We start from the raw sequence: 26,263 nt of genomic DNA on the forward strand, positions 1-26,263 counted from the left end.
TATAATCGATTAATATTGCTAAAAGTCAAACAAATCTATATATTTTATACAATCATATAGATTTTTTTCGAAACAAAATTATATCTGGATAATTTTTTTCATCTTACCTTTTAGAATTAATGTAGGGACAACCATTATAAGTAAAAAGGTGTAATTAGTAGGGTTCATGTAGACGCAGTTAAAGGCGTGGAATAATGAAGTCAACGGTTGATCCCATTGACTAGACCGGGATGCTTTTAGAGGACCATAGTACTGATTGTCCGCTTTAGAAAAGATCGGTTCACCTCTAGATTAGTTGTTAAAGATAATTACCCCAAAAATCACAAAAGATCAATTAATTTTATTTGAAAATAAAATTAAAATAATGATCATATATTACCTTAAAATCGGCCTTTTATCTTCTATAATAAAATAAATAATAAATAATTCTCTAGAATAAAATAAAGTAGGACTTATCCGGAGTATTAAAAATATAAAATTCAAAGTCAAATGCTTGCGGCGTTGTTACACAAATTATTATGTGAAAAAAAATATATAGAGCTAAAAAATATACGTAGTATAATAGAGAAAAATAACACCAATTATAAAACATTGTTGGAAATTTATTATTCAATTAATGTAATTTTTTAATTTATTTTGTTATTTTTCTGTAGGATTTATTTTAGTTTTGTAAATTTTTATTTTGTGAAAACCATATATTTTTTAAAGAAATTACTTAAAGTCTCAGTAAGCAAGAATTGTATTAAATAAAAACAAAAATTATAAAATAAAATATAATAGAGATTTTTTTTGGACAGGTCTTTTTTTAGGACCAATCACTTCTATCGGCAGTGCTCCAGTCTGATTAGAAAGCATCGTACAGGTCCAGATAAAAAACCTGGCTCTACTCTTCAATAGTAAGGAAGTGAGAAATTTCTCACATTATAGAAAATTGGCTTGTTCTCGAAATTATCATTAAAGGCTAATAAAATCCCCCCCCTCCTTTCATAAATGTATCCAAAAATATACATATATAGATTGCTAGACATCTTATTACAAACGCAATCATAGTCATTGAATAATATCACAAAAACCATATTGGGTTGTCCGCCTCACCTTTAGAATGTATTTCCCAAAACAATCACACAAAAATATTAATACTCACTAGAATGTACTTCTCAAAACAATCACATGAAAATATTGATATTTTAAACTTTATTAAATTATCATAATATATTTTAAAAGGAAAAAAAAATAATTGAATTTACATTTGAATTTACTTCCATTTTATATAGAAGCTATTACTAATAAAAAAAATTCTAAAAATATATTTTTTAAAAATTATATATATCATAATCGCGCTTGAAAATTATAAAATAAAATCATAATACATAATGACTAAAAAAATATAATTTTATAAAACTTATTCAATCGTACCAATTATGATTTTAAGAATATTTACATTCAATTGTGACAAAAAATTAATTTCCTAACATATTTTTAAATTTAATATAAAAGGAGGTAGGTTATCATCTGTAAGTCTAAAATATTTATCGTAAAATTGGTAGGTTTTTATTTAATTCATATTTTAAAAAATATTTATTCATTCACAATTTTTTGATAGTGTATAGTATATTATTTATAATTTAATATATAATTTGTAAAACATATAAAAGTATTATAATTAAAAATTAATTAATTTCCTATCATATTTTTAAATGTAATTTAAAAGGGGATTTTTCTAGCTGAAGCCTAAAATTATATATTTATCGTACATGAGTAGGTTTTTATTTAATTCATATTCTAAAAAATATTCATTCATTCACGATTTTTTCTCTTATATAATGATGAATCTTAGACAAGGTATTGATTTTTTTTTAAAAAAACAATGGAAATTGCAAATTCTCATTTTATCTTTGCTATAATAAGCTCCTTTAAAGCATTTTCATTTTTTTCTAAAAATCATATACTTATCAGAAGACACCTATCAATTTATTTTCTGATAATTTGATCTCACATTGTTTACACATGTTTATTTATATTTTACAAACTTGGATTACTTTAGTAGGCTTTATAACGATTATCACATCTATTAAATGCTTTTACGACTCAAGTGTTATTAATAGATTATATAATCTTAAATCAAAAGAAGGTATTGCGAAAATCTCTATGTATTTTTTTCAAATTTTAATCAAAGCTAGCCATTTATCTTCGAGATTATTTGGCCTGTGGACCTTAATTGCTGGATTAAATAGAATAGCTTGTGCCATTTTTATAAGAAATAAAATGTAATATTAATCAATTAATATTTAATTAAATAAAAATTCAGATTGTACTGGATCACTTTCTCAACTTTTTGTATGGCATTTATACATTTTTTGTCAGAAATTTTTATATATAATTCAACAAATCTTGGTAACAAAAATGTTATTCCACCTCTAATTATTGCAGGTATTCTTTTACAATATTATATATTGTATCTTATAAATCTAAGGAATCTCTATGCTATTGATGATTGGTGGATATTTTTTTATTTAATCAATTATATTTGTTATGAATCAAGTTTTTCTAATCTCAATATTAATTTTTATGCTCTTTATTTTGATTATTTTAATATATATTCTAGAAATTGAATAAAATACCAGAGAAGTAAATTATAGCTCTTCAAAATTGAGATTCTAAATCACTAGATTCCATGTCACAAATTGTAGTTTTATAACTCCACATGAATCTGAATATCAAGAAGAAAGATTGGTTATGATTATAACAAATTTACCTAAAGTTTGTTATAAGCTGCCCTTAATAACATTTGATCCTCATTATCAAATAAATGAGTTTATAAAACTTAAAAATCATATATTTAAGAAAAAACACATATTGCAAGGTTCGATAAGCCAATTTATTAACTTATAAAAATGTTATTGTTACTAGAAGTGTAATAATAAATTAGCTATAAAAAAAACATCAAATAGTAATTACATCTCTTCTAGTCAAAATCAAAGTGAATTTATTACGATAAAAGGGTAAATATTACAAACCTTTTTTTATAAAGTTAATTTATACCACTTTAAGCCAATAATATTACATGCTTAAATGTACATTAAAATTTACTACGATTGATATAAATAAATTATTTATGTTAATTTTAAAGGTGTTGGTGTTTACATTTGCAGAGTGATATACATAGGTGAAATATAAATATAATAAAGATAAACACAATAACCTTATTAATATTTTTGTCATAAATTTTTTTAAAAAAAATAAATAATTAGTTTTTCATCTCGTGGAAAATAATAAATGAAAATCAAAAATATTTTTTTTTACATTTTATTTTTAAAAAAAATTTCCCCAATGACCATCAATTCATCATTTATTAATTAAATGAGATGCTTTGAAATGGATATTTAAACCTTCTAACTAAATAGCCCAATCTTCATAGAGTCTCTTCTTGTTTGTATTGTGTTTTGTTCTTTGAACCCTGAATGTGAAAATTTCGCTTTGTATAAATAATCAGATATTTTTTGACAAAAAAGCAAATCATAATTAATTTTTTTTAATCTGAGGGAGGAATTATTCAATGATTAGAAACTGTATCCACGGATACGGCCGTAACGTGATTAGATGGGAATAGACCAATCTGATTGGTAGATATAGCTCTACCCGTCCACCAATCAGAATCGTTTTTAGAAGTCACGTGAATGATATCCCCACGGGAAAAGGTCAAATCTCCTTCGTGAGTTGATGTGTAGTCGTACAGGGCTTTAACAACATAGGTGACCGGTTTTTCTAATATACTATTCGATTTGGTGGGGGATGAGGCGATATTGATCCTTTTTGAGTCGATATTGTTGTTAGGAGAATCTGTGGGTGGATCATTGTAGCCAATGGTTGATATTGAGGCCCTCGTCGATTGCTTGTGATAAAAGTGTGGTTTAGTTTAATTAACAATTAGCCTTCTAAAATATTTAGAATATTTTACACCTAAAATTCAAAATTAATAAATAATTTTTAAATTCATCATTCATTAGACCCCCCAAAAAAGAAAATATCGTCGACCTCTTACTGCAAAACTGTCTACTGATAAAATTTTCAAATTGTTTTTTTATCCATTTATGAGTTTACTAATGTTTTTTATACAAGCCCCAAATTTTTTTATTTCAATTGATAATTTTGTTTTCTAAAGTAAGTTAATATAAATAGCTTTATATCTTATTTAGAAATATATTTAAAATCTATTCGTTAAATTTTATATATTATTATACTTATCGATGATTTTAAGATATTGTCATTTTAAAAATGTAAAACTAGTAAGATCTCAAATGGATTGCGATCATTATAAAAACTTATTAGAATAGGTTTGATTGAAAGGGGCCTTAAAATCGAGGGATATTTTTTGCCAACTGCCATTTTGCTTGGAGACTTGTTAAAATCTTTATGACTAAATATTTAACACAAATACTTTAAGAATTAGAGGTTATAAAACTAGGGATACAAAGATTTCAAAATTACAAATGAATATAATGAATGACAACCTAAGCTTAATCACAGAATTTTTATGGTCGATGATTTATATAAACAACGCTGAACATTGTAAAAGGAAAAATCTTACATTAGCAAGAACCGGAATATGTTTTACCCACGTATTCTTAGAATTTTTTATAATTTACCACATATTGCATAAATAATTTTTTTTTAACATAATTTGGGGAAAAAATGAATTTGCAATAATTATTTGATAAGGATTGTTAATAATTGTAAGTTAGCTTAACAGTTAAAATTTTACTAAAATAATCCTGCATTCATATTGTCCATAAAAATATATAAAAGTGTTACTAATACTTTAACATTAATTTTACGCATTTAAAATTATCGAGTGACAATTAATTTTTAAGCGTGTAAAAAACACGTGACTAACTCACAAAAAATAATTTTTTAAAAAACATGGAATTTTCCATGGTGGTAAAAATTAAATATTTTAGTTGTAATCAAGTAATTTAAATATATCTATATTAAAAAATTTTGTATTGGTTTTGCATTAAGACCGACGATATATGCTCCTAGATGTAATATTAAACCGATATATAATATATTAGCCCCCTCTGGGGTTTCTAAAAAATGTAAATAAATACTTTCTGAGTATCGGATGCATTAGGCTTAACGGGTTTGACGTGAGATCCAGGAAACCAGCCAATTTGCTTCTTTACTTTTACACCAGGAGGAGCTTGTTGCTGGAGGTAGTCGATATTTAAAAATAATAAACATAAAAGCAAGATTAATACTAATGTCATTTTATTAATCCGTATATAAAAGAAGGTAGAGATTGAGGTTAGAAAAGTTAGTTTATCATGAAAAATTAGCCCTTATCCAACCCCATCTCAAGATCATACGATTCGTTTAATAAATCAAATTATCACCCGTTACAAGGTAATATTATTACTCAAAATGTAGCTACCTTTGGAGGTATTATTTCCCCTTCCCACCAGCCTGCAGGAGTTTTTCTGCGAACCGCTACCATCATTCCTGGGGTCAAAGATAATTGTTCGGGTCCGGACGCCTAGAAATGGAAAAATAAATTAATACATTCTTTTTAAATATTAGTTCAATAATTTAACCTTGAATGGGGCTATAGCGATAGCCGTGGTCACGTACTTACGGCCATTTTCGGTCATTTGCGAAGAGCTAGTACTGCCGGTGGCAGATATTTTTCGAAAAGATGAGGCGGAAATGGGGGTCGAGTGTTGAGAAAGCTTCGAGCAGACGAATTTTAATAATTAAGTTTTATATATTTGTAAAATGTTTTTCTTTATAAAAAAATCATAATATTGATTATTTGATATAAAATTTAAAATATCTCGTAAATATTTTAAGTGTGGCCTAAAATTTTCTATTTTAAATTGCACAAATTTTATCAAAAATGGTTGCGTCTTTATAGAATTTGCAAACGAGGTTAGATTTAAAGAAATTTATAATTTAAACCCATACAGAAAAAGAAAAATTGAAGTAATTATTTTCTATTCTAAAAGCAATTTAGCCCGATGTTATTAAAAATTTATCGCAAAAACTCATAGGCGCCTTTAAAATTTTTAATTAAAAAAAAAATAAATAAACGTTATATCTAATGTAATTTACAAGGTTCTCTTCAAGCTTCCTGACATAATTTTTGGGGAATATTCCAGATTTGAGAGTCGATTGGCATGTTCCAGTCCACCAATCCTTAGATTCGCTGTCAGTCGATGAGTTGAACAATTTTTTCGTCTCGACTTCTATGATATCGCCCACCCCAAATTGTAGGTCTCCGGGTTCTTGCGAGATAAATGGGTACATGGCTACGTATTTATCGACGATTAGGTCTGTGTTAGAGATGATAAATTTAAAATTCATTGACCTTTTTTAAAAATAAAGAATTATATATACCATATTCTTCTATATTATACTTAAGGGATTAGTGCTGTTAAAAGCTTGATTCATTAAAAAGGCTATAAAAATTAAAAATACATTGATTCGTGAGAATATAATCTAAATTCTGAATGATCACTGTGGTATACTGTATAAATTTAGTGCATAAAAAAAAAACTAATCGCCAGTGGCATATAAAAAAAATATATGTATGATTGATAATTTTGGCTATCTCAATATTTTAGCCAGAGAAATAATTTCGCTTAGAAGTGCAAAATAAAATAATACCATATTAAAAAACAGCAGGTCAAACGAGTAACATATCATAGTATATCTTTAATCATTAATGTTAGATTTTTCTCTGGCTAAATACAATCCTTATCTGATTTGTCCAAGTAATTTTAACTAGATTTAAAAATGCTTGGCAAGTTAGCTGGTATAAAATATTATTTCAAAACAAACGGACCAAAGAAATAACATTTTATGAATAAAAAAAAATAAGTGTTTCAAATATACTTGATTTATTGGTTATAGTATTGCTCTTGTTATCGGCGGTACCGTCAAACTCCGAACCAACGAATGCCGATTCGAATCCGAAATCACCGGATGATTTTTTCAGCGTTTCGTTGTTGATAGTCGTGCTTTTGAAAGGGTCATTCTGAGCGATTTGATAGGGCGAATAATTATCATTTTCGGTTCCGGTTTCCGATTTCCAGCTAGGCCTTGATGATTATTTATTTTACCAGTCTATATATAAAACTAAATACAGTAAAATATGTTTAATTTAAGCACAGTTGAGTCCATAATTTGTGCCAAACTTAGACAGTTACCCAATTTATCATTGAGCATTCTCTAAATGACATAATGGTTAATAGAAATTTGATTTGGGACTCAAAATTTTAGTCAAATTAGGGAATGGCCCGAATTGTCAAGAGACCATATTAGACAAGCCCAACTGTATATTGATGTTGGTAAGTTTTGCTAACCAGATTTTAAAATGCTCTTCAAAATAAAAATAATAAAATCTTATGAGTGATTTATGAGCGCCTGATTCAATTTTTTTTAAGAGTGAAATAAATATTAAGAAAATACTAACATTTGATACTGAAACTGAAAAATTACCTATTGATAATATTGAAAATTTTAATATATTAATTATTTTAGGGTTTTAAACCATATGGAAGTATCCTGAACGATTTCCTTGTCGCTGTATGAGCTATTATCGAGGGGAGTAGATACGGGTCTTTCAGCACCGGGGATAAAACCGTTAGAAAAGATGGAAGTAGATTGTAGTTTTTCGTGACCGTCAATTATTTTGACGTACGATTTGGGCACGTAACCGCTCTGTCATATATAGTATAATTTTAAAAAAAAATTTGAATCATAATTAAGCAGAAAAGGTTTTAAAAAAATTAATAATAAAAGGTCGATAAAAAGTAATGGCTTTGTAGAATGGAAGAAGGGCATTCGTTACTTTATAGAAAAGTAAATAGGGTAAACAACGTTTTACTCCTATTATTAGTGATAATCAATAAGCAGAGTTTTTGAATTAGTAACGAGTTATTTTAAATATTATTTACAACACTTAAAAATAAATTATTCATTTTCCGTAATCGAAAAAGAAAGAGCTAGTGGAAGTTTCTATTTATTCATCTAAAATAATATCATTCATTGTCAGAAGGGGAAGGGAACAAAAAAATATTCGTGTTTAAATAGCAGGTCAATTTTAAAGCAAATATTTCGCTTCTAGGTTTTCCAATAGAAGAATGTAATTCATTAATCTTACTTTGATCGATCTTATTTTGGTCCATTTTGGACATAATGGACGACATCATTATTAACAAGAATTTTTTTGCGGGTAATTATTTTATTTATGTATTTATTTAATATATCAGATAATTCCAAGTAATATTTAAGATATTCTTAATTGACAATCATTATATGGACCAATCAGAAAAGTGGACGAATCCACGATCATAATTCGGAAAATCATAGTTATTATTGTATGAATAAAAAAAATTTTTTTAAAAATAACCTTATCACCGAGTCTGGCTATCCACCAATTAGAATCCAACTCTTTTTCTATATCAATGACGTCCCCTCTAAGAAACGAGAGATCACCTTCCGTATTGGAATCGAGGGAAAATATGGCAACGGCTTTTGTCGGAGCCGCCATGTTAAAATTTGCAGCAGACGATTTCTATTTTGAAAGGAGGATAATTTCAAAAAACAAATCTCATTGGTGGTTATTTAAATAAGTTTAAAATTAAATATAGGCGCGATGAGAGCCCCCCCCCTTTCCTTAAGTAAGTTATTTTTTTATTTTTAAAAACTCTATGTGTAAGACTGGATAGCTAATATAAAATTATTTCATGGGTAATGATTTTTAAAAAAGGCAAAAATTTAATATTTTAGCCAACTAAATATTGCCTAAGCCTCGTGATTTCGCTAATAAATGTTTAAATCTTTGATTAAGGTTTTCGTAATATTTTTCTGGAAAATATTGAACTCGATTCAAATCGAGTCGTTTAACAATACTATTCAGGGGTCCACGCCAATCAAAATGGATTAGAAGGCTGGGTCGAAAACCCTTTATAAAAATCTTAGCGTACCAATTCTGGTTTGCTTTAAATAATGTTAAACAGATGCAAAATAAATGTTTTGACTTTTAAAAAAAAACAAGTGATATTAGGTTAGGATTGTAAACCTAAATTTATAGGGATAAATGTTTTGGCGATGTATATTAATATCTAATAATAATAAAGCCAAGTAATTTTTATCGAGATAACATTTTTGTAATAAGAAATTTTACTCGTAAATCAGTGGGATCTTGATAAACGTTTTCAGCGTGTTTCATTTTATCCTCCGGAATATCTTTACTATATATATATAAAAGGGGAGGGAAGGGAATTTGTAAAATATACAATTAATGTATTATTTTCCAAAGATATTTTTTATCATTTTTCATTTTAAGGCTTAAGCTGATAAAATTTACAAATAATCGATACACACATATAATTCCCTGCGTTATTTCCCATAAGGAAAGGTGAGTAGTGTTTTAGTTATTGGAGGAAAATTTAAATATTAATCATATAATATTCATTTTTACCCGTGAATGCCTGTAGGGCTCATTTTAGTCGCGTACGAGGCTGGAAACCAACCAATTTTAGTTCCTATTTTGCCGCCCAACCAGCCTTCCTCTGATTTTTCTGCTTCAGCAACCTTGAGTTTTTACGTAATTTTTTTTTTCGTAAGAGTTTAATAAAACTAACAAATTTTAAATAAATAAAAAAAAAAGGGTTTATAAATTTTGATCCGAGATTATCCCCAAGTATGATTGGTTAATTGACTTAGCATAGCCGATTTTCTTTTGGCTAAGCCTATTTTTATTTGGCTAATGCTAAGCCTAAGCTGATTTATTTTGGGCGCTAAGGCTAAGCCTGAGCCTACTTTTTTGGCTAAAACTAAGCCGACGAATTATTTTGCCAAAAAACATCGGCTTAGGAGTTAGCCTTAGCCAAAAAAAAAAATAGGCTACTACCCCAAAATTTGTGCATTGTTTAAATAATCTAAAAAGTATTTGTACCTGCATTTCATGCATATCCTTTTAGAAATGTAGTAAAGAGATCAAACTTTTATTTTAATTCTCGTTACACTTATCTAAGAACCAAAAAATAATTATCAACATCTTAATAATTAGTATAGGCTATAAAATAAATATTAAAAAAAATAGGTTGCGTGAATAAATATGTAAACGTCATCATTAGTGTTGTTAAATAGTCGAGTTTTTACGACTCTGAACTCAAGTTGGAGTCGTAAAACTCATTTCAAATTGAGCGGCTCAATGAGCCTAAAGTTGTTTACTTAAAGCATACTCATCGAGCCGACTCATGCGGCTCATTGAGCCGCTCAAATTGAAATGAGTTTTGCGATCAAAACTTGACTAGATTTTAGGCTAAGTCGACTCGACTTAGCCGTTTAACAACACTAGTCATCATACACAATCTAATTAACGTTTAATATTATATTATTAAATCTGTGTAACTGTTATTGCAACACCCACTGCCAAATATATTTGTTTACAAACAAACCTATTTTTTCTTTCAAATTTGTATTCAAATGCGCAGTACGCAATATGGCGTTATTTTTTTTTAATAAAAAAAATTGATTGAAACATAAAATCTTCAAATATGTGTTCTTCTATTCTATATATTAAAAATAAACATCCATTTTTTAAAAAAAATAATATTGAACTAAACTGAAATCTTTAGCAATAACATAAAATTGGAAAATAAGAAATATTAACAACTGTTTACTATTTAATGCTTGCCACGTGAACATAAATTATTTTTTTTTACCATGATGATATCTCCAGTTTTGAAAGTTAGTTCATCTTCGGACCGTGCTTCGAACGGGTACAAAGCTTTGTATGGATATAATTTCGCTTTTTTGGGAGTATTTTTAAAAAAAAATATACAATTCCTTTTATTTTCTCCTCCATCTCTTTTCTTTTCTTTCTTATTTCCTTATATTTTCTCCTCTATTACCTTTCTTTCTTTTCTTTTCTTTCATATTTTCTTAATTAAACATACAGATCACGTGAGTTTAAGGTTTATATTTTTTTTGTTCTTTATTCCGTCCGAATAAAGCTAAATGATTTCTTTAATTTTGTAAAAAAAAAAAATTTTTTTAAAATAATCATATTTTTAAGTCTAATAATTAATATTCTATTTTTTTAAAAAAAAATACAATTCCTTTTATTTTCTCCTCTATTTTCTTTCTTATCGATTTGTAGAGTGTCACAAATATTATAATTTAATTTACAAGTTAGGTCCAGTCTAAACACATTCTAAACTACGCGCTACAAAATGTTTTTAAGAAAATGTCAAAGATAGTGGTGAGTGGAAAATAAGTTCCCCTTCCCCATTCCCTATAAGAACGTTCTACACATAAATATTGTTTTTTTTTGTTAATACTAAGAGTATTTTGTTCCGAATTAAACAAGGCATTGTCGCCGTGGTGACCATCGCTAGGAATTGGTGAGAGATTGAAACTGTGTTTGGGGGATTGGGTAAGGGTCAATTGGCGCTCACGTTCGAGGGAAATATTATCATGCTCATTCATTTCGGCGTGTTGATTTTGAATTATATTGTAACCGGTTTCTGTTTGTTTTTTTTTGTTTTGAACAAGTAAATATTTTTTTTTAAATAAAAATTTTGAAGTTGTCTTTTAATAAAATATATAAATTTAAAATAAAGATAACCATATTTGATGGGGGATACGATGGTTTTCAACCCGACAGGTGATTTAATCGGAGATTGAACGCAAGATTCCAAACTTGACAAAAATAAAATAAAATTGTTCAAATTTTTTTTTGTAAATCAAAAACAGGATCATTTCCTGTTTTGAAATCCCCCACCCCCCACCCTCTGCCAAAAAAAAATGTGAGTTTTTTTTTAAATTGAAATAATGCTGTTTTTATTGATATATATTTTATTTCTAGCATTTCTTATGTCAATTTTTCGAGAGGAAGAATTCAACCAGCATTATATATTGATAAATATAAATGGCGTAACCAAGATGTTCGCAAATTTGCCAATTCTCGTAAAATATCATCCCCTAACACTGCCCCTCCTTAAAAAAAATGTATACAAATTTTAACCATATTTTCCTTAAATATGTAGGCATACCTGTGCGCCGACGAAACTATCGGGGGCCAGCGATAGTTTAAAAAATCTAATCGACGGCCAGCGGCATGCCGCTTCTTAGTCGCCATCAAAATAGGCGGCATAAATTTGACGCAAGGACATAAATATTATATAATATATAATTTTTAAATTGTCAAATTATAAATTCAAAGCTCATATTTGTAATTTTTGTAGTTATCATTCATAAAAATATTTTATTTTAATATGACGGACATGAGGATGATCTCCTTTTGTTTAACGTAAACCAGGAGGTATAGAAAGCCCTTTCGCTAGGTGTGATATTTGCTGGAAAACTTTTAAAAAAAAACTTGACTAGCGTGGAAAGATTGAGCAGTGATCCTCTTTTCCCTCCACTAATTCAGAAGCATCATGCTTTTTTTTTGTGAAGAATAATGGCATCATTGTTTTAAGTCACTTAAATTGGAATCATAATTTGTGCTTAGTTGTAGAATGTATATTTGCTAAGCTTGCCGAATAATTTTATTTGATATTTTCATCTTGGTTTCCAATCTCTTACTAATCTAATAACAATCATATTCTATAAGTTTAAGAAGTTTAATAATAAATTCCAGGGATGCGCAATTTTGATTTATTAGATATTTTGTCAAAATTTTTAATTTTTCGTAACTTAGGTCAGGAAAAGAAGCCTACACCTATAGATAATTTTCGAAATAAACAGTAAAATAAATAAAAATAATATTACTTGCGGATCGCAAACAGAAAATAGTAAGGCAAGTTTTTTTTAAACATATTTTTTTCTTAAGTAAAAATAATTACCTAATTATCATTACCATTTAACTATTTAATGCGTTTATATTTCACTTGTAAAAAATAATGTCAAGTTGAATGTATGTCCTCTTTTATTTCTGGAGATAAACTTTTGTTAAATTTAGAAAGAAAAATTAATCCTTCTAGGAGATCCGATTCATAGTTTGAAAGTTCGAGATAATGCTTTTTAATTCTTTTTTTCAAACTTATTAATTAGATATTTATTAAAGGCAGATATGCTTTAGAGCATAATTAATATACTATGCCATCTGGTTGAGAGTGGCATTTTATTATCATTATTGGAATTCGCCAATTAGAAAACGGGTGCCCGGATATGGATCAGTGCTATCAACATATAACATATCCAATGAAGATCTATTGAATTTAGGCATTTTCGGGGATGCCGTTATACAAATACAAGAGTGATGTTGATTAATCATTGGAACAAAAAATGTATAAAAAATATAAAAAAAATTTTTTAATTTATGCTCCAATGGTGATTTTCATAACCGACGGCGTTTGCGGCATGATCAAAATATATAGGCAGCCAGCCTGTGCATAGGTTTATATATATAAGTATAAGGTTAATAAATTTTATTAATGTTTCTGTTATATATTTTTATGAGATATAAATATGTACATTACAACATAATTGTCTTAAATTCATGAGGTAAATAGGAAGGGGATTTTTGAAAAAAAAAATATTAAACATTGCTGGATTTTAAATTATTACGTGTTTTTGACTGTCTTTGAAAGATGCATCATTGTAGGTAGGGGTAGAGTTTTCTCTGGGCGATGATTCTTCTGATCAAAACTATCACCAAAAAATGGATCAGGCTTAGTCTGAAATATTTTTTTTTAAATTTATTTTTCAGATAAAAATTGAAATAAATAATTCGTAATTTTTTTTTACAAAATCTAATTCAAAAAATTAAATAAAGCTCACCTGTAGTAAAAAAGAAGAAGTTTCTTGGTAAATATTCTATCTATCCCTATGTTAGAAAAAAAACAATAATTCTTGAGTGGCGTTTGACTTGCCATTTCACTGCAATTCATTAATAATTATTTCGAAGCTTGATATATATTTCGACGAAAAGGGCCCAATGACGATTTGGACAATAAATATAGGGAAAGGGCCAAAATTGAAAATTATTGAAAATGTTCTGCGGTTTTGTCTAATTTTAAGTTTTTAAAAAATTGAGGGACTTCAAGTTCAACCCGAAAAAGGAGCCAACATAAATGGAGCCAAAATAGGGATCTGATCACCTTGTAAAGGTTTTATAATTATGTTTTATAGTGTTTCCAAATTACTTGGTCAGCTGAGCCGAAGTTGAGATCTGATATCTTCCGATTCATGACACTTAATTTATCCTTCAGCGTCTGTATGGATCTCTCGAGAGCGAGCTTTTTAGCGGCATCCTCGGGTGACATTTTATCTATACCAGTTTCATTTATACCCGTATTTGATGTTATTATTTCCAACAAGTTATCCTTCGATCCTAAAATATGCAAACAATGATTGTAATGTATGATGGATACCCATTAATGTTACATTGATTAAAAATTCGTTTTAATAAATAAAATGAATGCTGATAATTAGATTGGCATCTGTCACTTCTATAAAAACGCAAACAATTGTGTTTTTTTTTATCTTTATTCCTCTACACTCGACAAAAAAGTCCCAATTTTAACATGAATTCTAAAAGGTTACAGTGTAATCGAGGACAATAATTGTTTCACGAAAAGCGAATATTCTTGGAACTTCCTTGAAATAAATTTAAGGATTATACATATTTTTAAAGAACTTAATATAGTTAAACAATTTTTTGCAAATAGACAGAAAAAATAAATAGTGATTTTTATGCTTGAAAATATCATTTAAAAAGTAAAGGTGACAGATTTTTCATCAAATTTTACTCAAAAATGCTAAAAATCTTTCTTTAAAAAATCTTTTATAAGCAATTTTAATGCATAAATATATTTTCTAGATGAAATCAAAACTTTTTCAAAAAAAAACAAAATTCAAACTCTTGTATCATAGATATTCAGGCCAACCCTAGAACCCGACTCGTTATTGGGCCGTATAATGATGCCATTAAATTTTTTTTAAAAAATCCAGGTGGAGCTTAAAAATAAATTAGAAAAGCGGGTTAGACCTAAAAAAAATTAACAGACCGAGATTTATTTTTATCAATTAAGATTGTAAAATCCATACACTTCCTTTCCATACAGTTTACAAAATATTAGCAAAAATAATTTTAAAAGTGAATAAAATAATTACTGGGCATACAACCAAGTTTTTTTTTAAAAAAACCAGAGTTTTATCAAAAAATTATATTTTATCTAAAAAAAAAAAATTTTTAAGCAATTTGTTACAAATAAATCTTTTGTAATCTTCATGCTAAAAAAATGAAATCAAAAAATTTGAAAGATTTTCTTCAGAGTTTAAATAATAATTATTTCAATTTTAATTATCTCTTTAGTTATGATATGCTAATTATTTCTTAAATTTTATTTTATATTATGTTGTCCTTAACATTATTTTTATATAAAAAAATTATTTTTTTTATATAACATATATTAAGCAAGACCATAAATTGTGGTATAAAATAAATTATACAATATTAAGAGTAAATTTTATCTCCTTCTTGAATTTTAGTGTTGTTAAAAAACGCCCGATTTGGGTTCATTTTTAGAAACGGCCTTATTAAGATTTTAGCCAATATAATATAATGTATGCCTCGAGATTTGCCAAATAGAGATCAGAATCTTTCTCTTATCTATGAACAAAATCTGCTTACATAATACTATTTAAGCTAAAATCTTAATTGGGCCGTTTTAAAAAATCAACCCAGATTTAAGCTTTCAAAAAACGCTTATCGCATTGCAAAAATAAATAATCCCTACAAAATTCGAATTTTTTTTTTTCAATTGTAGTAACTCACCGTATCCAAACGAAGATAAAACATCTCTAGCTTTCGTTTTATTCCTATGTAAATTGTTCAAGTGGCCGTCTAATTGCTTTGAAGATAATACATTAATCAACAATAAATTAATAAAATCGATTGTATATAAATCAAGGCTTTTATTTTATTATTTTCGAATTTAATACGATTTATCCTAGGACCTCCATCGGAAACTTATCTAGCGTTGTTAGGTGGCTCGACTTAACCGATTTATAAAAACGGCTAACTCAGGATTTATGCCAAAAGTATGCTTAGAGTTTGCCGACAGGAAAGAGAGGGTTTGGACACATATAATGGCGAAATTCGAAATAATAATAATATTTTGATATAAGCCTTTTATAAAAATGGTTAAAATCTTAATTTAACCATTAAACATCGGCTAAATTGAGCCGTTAAACAACATATGAGTCTTACCCGAAGGTAATTTCTATACCACATATTGTTGTAGTGTATCAACAATTATTATCCTTAACAATTTCAAAACGAATTATCCATGTTTTTATTATCTTATCAAAGAATAAATATAGGATCTTTTATCATTTAAAACTGAAAACTTTGCGTGTAAATCAATATTTTCATATTTTTAAAATAATATTCGTATTAGCGCTTATTACAAAGCTAAAATAATATTTATTTTTAAAGTAATACCTCTAGCTGAGATTTCAGAGAATTGACGTTATTTTCAACAAGCCTGGTTTTATCGATTATTCCATTTTGATTTTCCTTGAGCTTCGAAGCCGTGTTTTGGGTTTCTTTTAATGTTTGTTTCATGTTACATATTTTTTCTTCCTTTTTTAAAATTTATTTTTTTAAAAAAAAAATAAAACTTAATTTTTGACATTCTTAGAAAAATTTAAGATAAGGAATGGGGGGGGGGAGAGTCTTTAAGATATTTATCTTGTTCATAATGTTTCTCGTTCCCAGGTTTACTCTGATGGACCAGTTTGCCCGTTACTCCCATTTTTATGATCTTAAGTATTCATTGGAGAGATCTACTCGGTTGATAACTTAGGATAGCCTTGGTTAGAGGTATATTAAGATTATATTCGTGTTATTTAGCTGTTAGCCTTTGCAAAATCATTTCCAATTATCATAAATTATAGAATATTTACTTATAAACGTTTCCAGATACAACATTTAAATTATAAATATATATTATAATAAGCTAATGATTTATTAGCCCCCCTTTGGCATTCCCTGACCAACGATTTCAAGGGTAATGGTATGATTTTTTTTTTTTAAATATATTTAAAAAAACCATATTTTGAATGTCGCAATCTAAATCTTTCTCTTTGGTCTTAAGCAAGCATAATGTCTCTTTCTCCCTTTTGGTAGTTGAGGTCAGTTCCTTGAGCCTTTTATCCAGCAAGTCCTGCTTCATTTGTTTCTCGAGCTCAAGTCTTGAAGCCTATATATTTATAAATTTTTTCTAAATGTTTAAAACCAAATATTAAATTAAGAACTGTCTTTATTAAAAAAAATATGATAAAACATTATTTCTAACAGGGCTCGGGAAGATATATAAAAAATAAATAATTTTTTTGGAATGTCGGTATACAAATATAATTCAAAATATTAACAAAAAAATAGAATTTTATTTTAAAAAAAATATATAAATATTAATAAATTGATTAATAATAAAGGCTCTCAATATTTCCTATTTAATATAATTTAATCAATAATGATCATTAAACAATCCAAATCCTTATTTAATTTTATAATAACTCCTCCCCATTAAAACCCAAAACCGTCGCGATGCCCACCCAAAAATTCATAAAGCACAGCGTCCAATCAAAAAACGAGATCCAACCAATACTTCAAATCCTTTCCGATGGACAATGTCACTAATTATTGGCTCTACTTTATATTCCTACACCGGAGAGTGTTTATGAATTGTTTGAAATTTGTGAAGAATGGTACAATTATAATATTTTTATTGGCTTGATTGTGTTACAAATATGGATGTGTATTTTAATCCCGGGAAAAGGGATGAAGCGATGAAAGAGTCACACTTCAAAGATGGAAGGGCATAATGGAGAGTGGGATACGATGTGTCGGATAACGTGGTTACATGTATAGGAATTGATTAAAAAGATCGACCGATAGTGATGTCGGAGAGTTAAATAGACAGGAAATGATAAATACCCGATAGAGGGAGACCGGTAGATGACCCGTGATTGATATCTCTGGTAATGTTGTTAATAACGGTCCGATTAAGATTTTAGATAAATAATATTATGTAAGCACAGTGATTTGGCAAATTGATACCCAAGATTTTCTGTCAACTATGAGGAAAATCTTTAAGCTCACATAATGTTATTTTGATTCTCATCTTAATCGGGCTTTTTAACAACAGTAATCTCTGGAGCCGCAGGGAAGAGGGAAGGAGCGACAACGTCATCAGATGAGAATAATTGGGAGACGGAAACACCAGTCGGTTTGGGAATAACAGTTGGAGCCGTCAATTAGCGACGATAACGCGTGGGAAGCAAGACCGTATATCCCCATTGGAGAAGATTTGTGGTTGGATCTCGTTTTTTTTTCGGGACGCTGAGCTCAATAAATCATTGGGAGAGCGGTGCGAATGTTTTGGGAGATTTAAATGGGGTGGAGTTGTCGTAAGTAAGATATAAAATTTATATAAGGATTTTTAATTTTATTCGTAGCGGCTAATTGTTTTATTGGATTGTTTAATGATCATTATATCGATTAAATTATATTATTTGTTTATTAATAAAGAAATAAAAATAATTTTTAACTTTCTTCTTGAATTCGATAGATTCTTAAAAAAAATTCAAGCATAAGTAAAAGTAAGGTAAGGCATCAACTTCAGGGTTTGCCTGTATACATATAATTATTTTAATGGCCCCTGGCTCCATTTTATTATCGATTCACTAATTGTCAGATCGAAGTTTGTATTCATTAAAAAAAAGAATTTAATGAAGGCAACGAAAACTTTTTAGGGTTATTTTATGAAAATTTTTTTCGGGGTTCATGGGTGAGTCGTCTTATGATAAGGAAAAGTTACACAAGTTAAAATGTTGTATTAAATAACGGAAAGGGCTGACATGATCACGTGATAATTTAAGTATAAAAAAAATGGGGTTGGGTGGTGGATAATAACATATTTTTTAAAAAACCTCCTTCGATTGTAAAAGTTTGATTTTCTCCATATCGTTTCTTCTTTCAGATTCCTTTTGACGTTCCAAAACCAATTCCATCTCTTGTTGTTGCTTTTTCTCCTGCTCCATTCTTGATAATCATATTTTTAATAATATAATATTCATTTTAAATTTATTAAGCATCTCGTTTTTTATTTGGATATTAATACTTTTTCTATTTAAAAAAAATATATAAATTTGTATAATAACTAAAATTAAAACATATTAATAATCAACATTAATTATAATTTAAGAAGAAAAAAATATATATATATGGTGTTCCTAGTGTTGTTAAATTATCTAACTTTGACCATCTCTATTGTGGCTTAGTCAAGCTTTTAGCTTAAAAAATTGAATTAAGCTTCTAAGCTGAGTCTCAACTTGAAGATTGATTTGAATTTTTTTGGGTAAATACCAGAGTTGTTAAAGGATCTAGATACTAAAGGATCTAGATATAAAAATGTGGTATCTGTATCTAGATAGATTCTTGATTAAAATATCTGTATCTAGATATTATTTTGGACAATGTATCTGTATCTAGATCCATTTAAAAAGTATCTTTTAACAACTCTGGTAAATACATAGCTACACTGTTTTATAGTTGACTAAAGTTAGGCATTTTAACAACACTAGACAAATCAACATGAATTTCAAGCTGACTCCACTCAGATTTTTTTCTAAAATTTTCACTAATTTGTATATATTAAAACTTAGGCAAAAAAAATACAATTTTAGCCTCCATGACCAAACAGCGGCCAAGACATGGGCCTCTGAAGGTCAAAAAAGTGGCGCCATTCTGGGCAAAATACTCTTCTTTTAATTTTGGATATAATTGCGCTAGATGCGTCATTTAAATCTCTTTGTGTAGCCTAATGGTAGGCCTCGCTATATATAGCTAATTATCATTTTTAAAAAAATCCAAATGTCAAAAATTAAAGTTGGGCCGAGCTCAGGTTCAGGAGATATGGCATTTTAATCGTTAATCTTATAAAAATCCGCCATAATATTGCAATTATTTAAGCTAGTCTTTTAAATATTTTATGTACATAAATCGGAGACCTGCATGCCTGGCCCGGATACACGGGCCGGGACGTATTTTAATTTTTTAGACATAACCCAAGCCAAGCCTTAAATTTTTTTTTAAAAAAAAATATCCGGGGCAGGCTGGGCCGTATATTTTAAAATTAAATATTTTAAATAGCCATTAGCTATAAAAATTAAAAATAAATGAAATATATATTTATTTTTTTTAAATAGGCTGGGGCCGAAATGGGCCTAAGAAATACTTCCTTGCATGGTTACCCATAACAAATCATTAACGATAAATTTAAAATTATAAAAATTTTAAGCGCAAATTCAATTCAACTGAAATACAAGAGATGCACAGGCCTTGGGCTCAATGCTTTTGAAAGTATAAATTACCTTATGTTTTAATAAATAATAATTAGGCTCAAATTTGATTCAGCTTACAAGCAAAATTATTCTATATAATAAGAAAGCGACTCACGAAGCCAAAATTAAAAAGAACAGAGATGAGGATGATTAAATGGATGTGTGGGGTATCTCTGAGAAAGAGAAAAACTAGCAAGGAATTGCAAGCAAGATTGGGTATAGAAATGATTGGAGTGGTAATGCGATAAAATAGACTTAGATGGTTTGTGCATGTGGAAAGTATGACAAAAGATGAGGGGTAAAGAGATGCACATTATTGGAAGTAGGAGGATCAAGATCTAGAGGAAGGCCCAAGATGACGTGGACAAATGTGATAGCAGTGGATATGAGAAGCATGAATCTTACAAATATTGATTGTCTACAATACCACATCAATAAGTAGATTAACCACCAATCTCATTTAATTAACTTATAAAATTTATAAATTAAAGTTACATTGTATAAAGATTTTTTAAAAAATCATTCTTGAAGGAGTTGAAATTTTTTTTTTCTTTATTACTTATTTAAAATATTAAATAAATCACAATCTATCATATTCACAAGAGAAAACATAACTGGATCAGCTGTTCAATCACTTGGTATCGCATTCACCATAAAAAGCAGGCTGAGTTGTGGATGGCTCACCCCCCCCCCCCAATTGTAAAACATTCCTTCACACGAACTAACTGTCAGTTAGCGTACAATCACGATCCTTTTTTAAATTGTTGATATTTTTTTGATCAACCAACCAAAATTGCTTTTATAAATTTGCATTTAAAAAATAGTAGTATATACATATTTATCTCCTGGTTATGTCTATTTAATGTATTATTATAAATTTGTTTATCCTAATCTCTTTCCACATAACGATATAATTTATTATCTATACGAAATGAAGAAAATAAAACTTTATGAGCCTTTGGGCCTCTACTTCGTGAGCCTCTTTCCGTTGTCGTTCCTGTCTCTCTTCGGCCTCCGCTCTTTGCAGGGCAGATCGTTTTTGTTCTAATATAGCTGCTCCCATGTCAAAATTTTCTCTCCTTTTATCCTCGAACGTAACTACGTTTTTAATATATTTTATTTATTATAAATTTTGTGTTAAGAAAAATATAGAAACAAGAAGAAATAAAAAATTATACTATGCAGTAAAACTCGTCTACTTTGGGCTCTTCATAATTAGGGCAACTCCCTAATTTGAATCAAATTCCTATATACACTGTGTATTAGAAGATGTTTTTGATAAACTGTCTAACTAATTTGGCAAAAAGTAGGTCCCAAAGGTGCTAAAATTAGACAGGTTTTACTAATAAAATAAAAAATTACTGTTATAAAAGAAGGTAGAGAGGGGGTGGGGATGTTATAATCTAGAAAAAACAGAATTGAATCCCTAAAAAGAAATACTTTGGCCTCCAATGCTTGAATTCCTATTTTATGAGTAAGAGTTTTGAAGAAAAAAAAAGAATATGTTGAGAGCAAATTGTCCACTGGTGGATATTGAAGAAAAAAAAATGAAGTTTCGGTGTTTTGATTTATTCCTCCTTTTTTTGTTTCTGCTAGAGTAAAGGTTATATTGACATATGCGGGAAAAGTGGTTAAGCAAATCGGTTAAAAAGCTTATATCCATACATTTCTGGTTCTTACCATTCTCCCATCCCCCTTAGTTCCATTTTGAAAATACGAAATTTATTAATTTGATGATATTTATTATATATTCTCGAAATTAATATAGATAAGGGATGTATAATCTTATTTTAAATATTCTAAATAGTTTTAGCCCTCATAATAACGTTGTTAAACGCCTTAATTTGAGCTGATTTTTTAAAAACAGCTGACTCAATATTTTATTAAAAAGAAAATAACGTGAGTCTGAAGATTCGGCTCATAGACGGCACAAAGGTTTGGATATCTATTAGCAAACTATGAAAGCTTTGGCAACATTTTTCTGGCTAAAATCTTGAGTTAGCCGTTTTAAAAAAATTGGCTCAAATAGAGCCATTTAACAACACTACCTCATAACTCTCTAATATATTTCTGCCAGATTATTATGGTGAAATGTACACTCAGATCAATTTTTCAGAAGTATAATTTTTTTTTAAAAAAAAATATCATGCTCTTTGGCAAAAAATATAAGATAATTGGACAAAATTTTTTTTGAAATTTTCAGATATTATACTAAATATTATAACTTTTTTGAAAACTGCAAAATAGATTTTTAGAACGTGGATATAGAATCTTGTAATAATTATAGTATATCATGAATGGAAAAAAAAGGATGATTTAGGTTTTATGTCCAAGGGACCTTGAATTTCCCAATTTTAATAAACGTTGTTTGTTTGCAAGTGAATGTTGTAGTATCCCATACAAAGTGTAGACCATGAAAAAATATATTGCCATTCCAATATACCTTGATATTAATTGTGAAAACGTCATTTATTTAGTCAAAAAATGTATGTTTTTTATTTTCTTATATTACTCTATGTTGAAGGTAATCTAGATCAAAAAATTGGTCAATAATTCAATGATAATGATTAGTCATATGACTTAAGGAATATATTTCTGGCAAATTTATCGTGCTTAAGGGTAATTGTAAAATTAGTCTGATTTTTTATATCCAAAATCGTGTGTAGAATAAAAAAAAAGATATTAATGTAATGCATTGCTGGATTGATAGGAAAATAATTTAAGACAAATGAAGATAGTAAGAGGTTAGGATAGATAAGGTGGGGGTAAAGCATGAGGATGATATGTAAATTCAAATTGTAATCTGGGTTATAATGGCCTAGGGAATATGGTAAAGTAAAATATCTATAGAAATAAATATTAAGAGTTTAAAGTAAATGAAGATGAGGGGTAAAGAATTTTTGGTGGAGTAACTAGGGCTAGAAACAAAATAAAGGTTTTGAATTTTAAAAACAAAAAATTAAATTTCAAAAACAATAAGTTTTGAACTTCAAATATAATTTTTTGAATATTTTATAGCAATTTTCTTTTATAAAAATTAGGTTTTTTTAAAAAATATCTATAATTATGAAATAAATTTTTGTTCATGTTTTATTATTACAAGATTGTGTATAAAATTAAAAATATTATTTAATAATATATTTAACAAGGCTGACAGTATCACACTACATCAACAACTGATTAATTATAATCTTATTATTGTTTTTACATACATGGTTGTTTGATTTGAGTGTTTGTTGATTGAGTATTGTTATTTAATTTGTATGATGGTGGAAGCATATCAGAAGACAGCTTATCAGGCAATTTGACCATACGTCCTGATTTATATTCTTCAGCTAAAAAATTAGCCAACATAAATTCCTCCAAATTTAACTTGCCATCTCCATCAATATCTGATAAATTCCTAATATTATAGGATTAAAATTTAGAGCAAAGTTATAATTACCATATTTGAGCTAATATAGATTGAGGTAATTGACTTTGTAATAATATATCCTTTGCTTGTACACCTGATTATTCATATATAATTAATTAATAAAAAATTACAATAATTTACCAGTTATATATCTAGTATTTTCTTTATCCAGTGTAATAAATACTTGATTATATCTTAATCGTGATTGAATAGGAATTGCCCAATCACATCCCACTGTCAGTAAATTATTTGTATTATTAGCAATAACATTATTATATGAACTTTAAATTTTTAGATTAAAAACAGTATCCATTTTATTTACTTGTTTTGAGAGTTGGGTATTATATTATCATATTTTTGAGGAATCATATTAAAAGCTTTGTTGGCTATATAGTATTTAAATTAGATAATTAAAATGTCTACCATATGACACATTCAAAGGAGGAGTTGGTAAATCTAATCCAGATAACTTCATATTTATTAAATGCATTGCTATACAAAACTCATTTTTATCTAGCATCCCATCTTTGTCTATATCTGACAAGTCCCTAGTAATAATATTATAAAATATACATGGAAATAGTTTACCATATACTAGCTAGTATCAAATTAGAAAATCCAGATTTGAGAAAAAATTGCTTTGCATTGATTCCTATAATTTATTATTTAAAAATTTTGGAATTAATAACCTGTTATTAATCCATTTATTGGAGTTAATTGAGAAAAATAATCCTCGTATTTAATCCTATCTTCATCACTTATCAATATATCTTCTTCTAGACAATTATGAATGTTAAATTATATAAAATTATTACTTATATTTCTTCTAACTGAATTAGGTAAAGATGTGTGATTTATGTATGGTTGTGATATATTATTGAGAATAATGTTACTCATTTGTTTTTCATTCAAATTTTTGTTAGATTATTATTATTAACCTTATATTAATATATATATAGTATAAATAAAATTAAAATATATTGATAAATCATAGATAAGATATAAGATAAATAAGCGAAAGATCAAAGATCATCATATCGATTTTAAATTAGTGACGCCTTCACTTTTTCGAATTTATTCTAATTTTTTGGAGGTTATAATTTATTTTAGACGGAGGGACGACGTTTTTGTTGAATTTTATTGATATAGAAATTTTATAAACATCTTTCTAATACTCGTTTTTTAATCTTTTTATGTATATTTCTTTATTGCCCAGGTATAATTGCTATTTGATTATATTTCTAAGAGCTACAATGTTTTTGGGGTGTAAATTAATCAAAATGGGAAATATTTTAATCAAAAAAAAATTTATACTGTATTTTTTAATTTTTGGGTGAATTTATTAAACTGGGCAGTATTTTTATTTAAATAAATTTTTTAGGCAGTATTTATAAAATATTAAACAGTAAAAATAAATATTTTCAGTGCAGAGGCGTAACCAATTATATAAACATTGGGCGTAACTAAAGGCTAGGAGGGGAGAAGAGAACCCTCCTCCATTGCAAAATTCTTTGTTTTCTTATAAATATACCCCACGTCTCATCCCTTAATCTCATCCCTTTATAATTATATAGAATATATCAGTGACGAAGCGTCAAGTTAACTAGGGATGCAATCGAAATAAATTTTTTATTTATTAGTCAAAGCAGAATAAGATTTATTAATAAATGAAAAACGTCTTTGTTATTGAGTAAAATGATCAGGTACTAAATTATAAATGTTATTGCTAGATTTTAAATTTTTTAATAATTATTTTTCAATCGAAATCAAAGACAGATTCAATAATTAATTTTGACTGATCCTGTTTCTCTAATAAGATTTGATTCTAAAGATTAAAAACCTTTTGTTTGATATTTCCAATTTTAGTCTTTAATTTAAATTTTAGTCCAATAACAAACAATATGAAAAATCCATAAAATAATCTATATCAAATCTTCCCCTTATCTTGAATGTCCTCCAATTCTTTTTCTAAACGGACCGCAGCAATTGCTTGTTGCATACTCTCTTGTATGGGAATTCTTTGACTCCGAACATGGTTAATTGACATTAAAATTTCTGTAAATATAAGGATTTCCCTTCTGTATATTGCATATTTGCGTCTGCTGGATTAAGGCATATGGTGGAATATCACAATTTTTAACTAAATGATTGTATAACGTTCATTGTCCTACTTGATCCTTCCCGTTTGACATTGAAGATTTTCATATCTTCAGATTTATTTGGTCTATTTTTCTCCAATATGTTTAATATCCTTCTAGGTTTTCTAAAAGATATTTATTCGTAAATAATGGACCACAGTACAATAAAGGAAGATCATCACTTTATATTATTTTTTTCATTTTTTTTTAAAAATAATTTTTTAAAAAAAATTAATGATTAAGCAAATAACTATATCAATGAGCGTTTAATCCAACCTATATGTATACCATCAATACACTTGACCATCGGAAAATTTAAATAAAATCAAAAGGAGAAAAT

General features: G+C 27.8%; 1 protein-coding gene across 2 annotated transcripts; it reads right to left on the minus strand.

Annotated features, from left to right (window-relative positions):
• Positions 1-3,117: 3,117 nt before the first annotated feature.
• On the minus strand, positions 3,118-24,791 carry LOC135931229 (intersectin-1-like). Of its 2 annotated transcripts, none has more exons than XM_065468193.1 (28): positions 24,601-24,791; positions 24,475-24,561; positions 24,374-24,437; positions 24,209-24,333; positions 24,108-24,162; positions 23,927-24,066; positions 23,816-23,879; positions 23,583-23,773; positions 21,318-21,468; positions 18,958-19,069; positions 17,076-17,225; positions 16,466-16,606; positions 15,797-15,872; positions 14,163-14,350; positions 13,585-13,694; positions 11,639-11,712; positions 11,352-11,537; positions 10,734-10,819; positions 9,485-9,597; positions 9,188-9,254; positions 8,411-8,575; positions 7,550-7,719; positions 6,892-7,097; positions 6,109-6,329; positions 5,592-5,726; positions 5,432-5,533; positions 5,109-5,207; positions 3,118-3,892 (listed from the first exon to the last, which is right to left on the minus strand). In XM_065468193.1, exons 1-28 carry the CDS (start codon positions 24,680-24,682, stop codon positions 3,554-3,556), a joined length of 3,699 nt encoding a protein of 1,232 aa, XP_065324265.1. In that variant the 5' UTR covers positions 24,683-24,791; the 3' UTR covers positions 3,118-3,553. The 2 variants fall into 2 exon arrangements, with proteins under 2 accessions (XP_065324265.1, XP_065324264.1); XM_065468192.1 differs by having other exon boundaries at positions 24,108-24,171.
• Between the last annotated feature and the right edge of the window lie 1,472 nt (positions 24,792-26,263).

This window comes from Gordionus sp. m RMFG-2023, chromosome 1 (assembly GCF_954871325.1).
Source record: "Gordionus sp. m RMFG-2023 chromosome 1, tfGorSpeb1-WG-v2, whole genome shotgun sequence".
Lineage (NCBI taxonomy): Eukaryota > Metazoa > Nematomorpha > Gordioida > Chordodea > Parachordodidae > Gordionus > Gordionus sp. m RMFG-2023.

Excerpts from the sequence above, each read along its gene's own strand:
- LOC135931229 (XM_065468192.1), bottom strand. The coding sequence starts at position 24,682 with ATGAGTAACATTATTCTCAATAATATATCACAACCATACATAAATCAC. Across the intron at positions 10,820-11,351 it reads TTCGGAACAAAATACTCTTA|CGAAATTATATCCATACAAA; the intron begins GTATTAACAAAA and ends CTCCCAAAAAAG. Across the intron at positions 6,330-6,891 it reads TACTATAACCAATAAATCAA|ACCTAATCGTCGATAAATAC; the intron begins GTATATTTGAAA and ends TCTCTAACACAG.